At 34.8% G+C, this 2,519-nt stretch overlaps 1 protein-coding gene across 1 annotated transcript in view; it reads right to left on the reverse strand.

The window, feature by feature from the left end:
• Positions 1-1,242: 1,242 nt before the first annotated feature.
• Positions 1,243-2,519, reverse strand: part of LOC107486010 (uncharacterized) — a 1,730-nt gene continuing 453 nt past the window's right edge. Inside the window, exons 2-4 of the mRNA XM_016106551.1 lie at positions 1,912-2,508; positions 1,453-1,599; positions 1,243-1,386 (exon numbers count right to left, since the gene is read on the reverse strand). Coding sequence (XP_015962037.1) covers positions 1,243-1,386; positions 1,453-1,599; positions 1,912-2,508 — 888 coding nt within the window. The remainder of the gene's footprint in view (positions 1,387-1,452; positions 1,600-1,911; positions 2,509-2,519) is intronic.

Here is a 2,519-nt window from a genome sequence, read left to right on the forward strand (position 1 = left end):
TTTAAAAGTTATAAATTTTAATTTAAAAAATATTTTTAAAGTTTTTTAATTTTTATTGTTAAAATTTTATTAAATATATTAAAAAATTATTAAAAAATATTTTTATTTAACAATTTAATTACAACCAAATAAATTTTGGCTCACCATTTTATTGTAAGCCAACTACAGAGGGCACATGACATAAGTCATAAGCTAGTCCACATCATTACACCGTAGTGGATATTATGGACTTTTTCCATACCTATGAACTTGACAATGAAAAAACAGGTTAACGGTCCATTATGCACCCATTTATCTCATTTTCACAACATTCCTCTCTCCCATAATCTCATTCCTTTATATATTTTATATTATATCTTAATGGTTCACAGGCATGACGTACTAGACTTTCAATATAGTACAATGCCTCACCTGAAATGCTTCCTATTAATTATCAATGTCATTTATTTATTTTTGTTTGTCAACTCAGCTGATTCTATTAACAGAAAACATTGTTTATTGTTAAGTATTTTTTTAGTGTTTTAAAATATAGAGACATTTTTATTGTTAACGAAAATAAAAATGATTTTTGTCAACATTTTTATAAGAGGTGGAATTTGTGGTTTACTGTTAATTATTCAAATAATAAATCCCACTACTTATTTTCAGACATATTTGATGTTATTAATAATATAAATATCAAATTCTAACCATTATTCATTTGGTACTTAAAGTTTATAAGTACTAAACTAAATAAATAGTTAAATTTGGTATCTACAGTGTTGATAGCATAACTATAAATTTGTAGTTATGTATAACTCATATTAATTACTTTTTTTTAATTATTGGTAAATTTTGGATTGATTCTCAGACAGAAAAATCAAGTATAAAATTTTAGGATATTATCCAACACTCTAGAACTCGAAAATTAAATCTGATATAAGAATATAATTATCAAATTAAATAAAACTAAAACTAAATATCATAAAATCACTCATTTTAAATGTTTAAACTAATAGAAAAAGGTAACATAAATGACTATAACTCTAACACTAATTAAATCTTAAATCTAAGATGTAAAATCATAAAAAAATGATAAAAACCTTATGAAAATACCGAACATTTCTGTCTGGCATTGTATCAACAACCCAAACAATCACTATCGTTTCATTCATTGTAGCTCAGGAATGTCCTCCTTATTACGATGTCAACACCTGCTTCCTTGTTATTGAAGATCCTAGTATTACGTTCCACCAAAATATTCTAAATCACTGCAAAGAACGCAGTCAGCCACCGCTTCTGCTCTTCTTTTCTCTTATGCCAACTAGTCCAACTCTCAAACAGTTCCTTTATAGTACCAGGAATAGCCCAATCTTCACCAAAGACCCGCAACCAACTGCACCACACCTGCCATGTTAGTTCACAGAGGAGAAATAAATGCTTGACCGATTCTATTTTCTTGTTACAAAGTACACAAATGTTATCAGCTGGCGGAATGACACTTATCTTGCTTAACCTCTCCTTAGTATTAACTCTACCCACAAGCACAAACCATCCAAAAAGCTCAATTCTCGGAGGTACCACCCCTCTCCAGACTGACATGGTCTCCGATTGTAATACCTGCACCACAGATTTGGTAGAAAATGTCCCTTTGCAGTCAAACTTCCACACTATATGATCCTCTTGGCATTCTGCTATCTTCACCACCCGAAGCCTCTCATGAAGCTGGTTTACAAGCTCCAGTTTTCATTGGAATAACTCTCTTCTCCACTGGAAATTCCATATCCACTCTAGTCCATCCCAAAAACCACAATTCCCTATCATAGATCCTTGTTGGTTTGAAATAGTAAAGAGTCTTGGAAAAGTCAGTTTTAGGGGCTCACCTCGCAGCTAGTTATCTATCCAAAACAGGGTGCTCCTTCCATTCTCTACCTCCATCACCAGGCCAGCAAGCATTTTGTCTTTTATTCTCTGCTCTGTAATGTTCAAATGACAGATGTCTTTCCATGGTCCTCCTTTATTCGGTAGCTGCTGAGTTGCTAGCATTGCATCAGAGTTCAGGTTGTTACACGAGCATACAATCCTTTTCCACAATGAACAATCCTCCTTTGAAAACCGCCACCACCATTTAAACAACAGCGCTGTGTTTCGAAGCATTGCATCTCCAATCCCCAAGCCCCCAGCCTTTTTCGGTGCCTGGACCAGCCCCCACTTAACTAATGGGATACCATCATTACCATCCCCCTTGCACCACATAAATCTCCTTTGTAACGCAATCAGCTTATCCGCAACCGCCTTTGGCATCCTATACAAGCTAAGGTAATATATTGGTAAGCTATTCAGCACTGATTTGATTAGCACCAACTTGCCCGCTTTGCTTAGGACCTTTGCTTTCCACTGACTGAGTTTCTCTTCCACCTTATCTAGTATCGGTTTCCAAGTCTTCACCAAACGGGGATTCGCACCCAAAGGAATCCCAAGGTATCTAACTGGTAAAACCGCTTCGTTGCACCCCAGTAGGCCACATGCCTGATCTACCC

This window comes from Arachis duranensis, chromosome 4, assembly GCF_000817695.3.
Source record: "Arachis duranensis cultivar V14167 chromosome 4, aradu.V14167.gnm2.J7QH, whole genome shotgun sequence".
NCBI lineage: Eukaryota > Viridiplantae > Streptophyta > Magnoliopsida > Fabales > Fabaceae > Arachis > Arachis duranensis.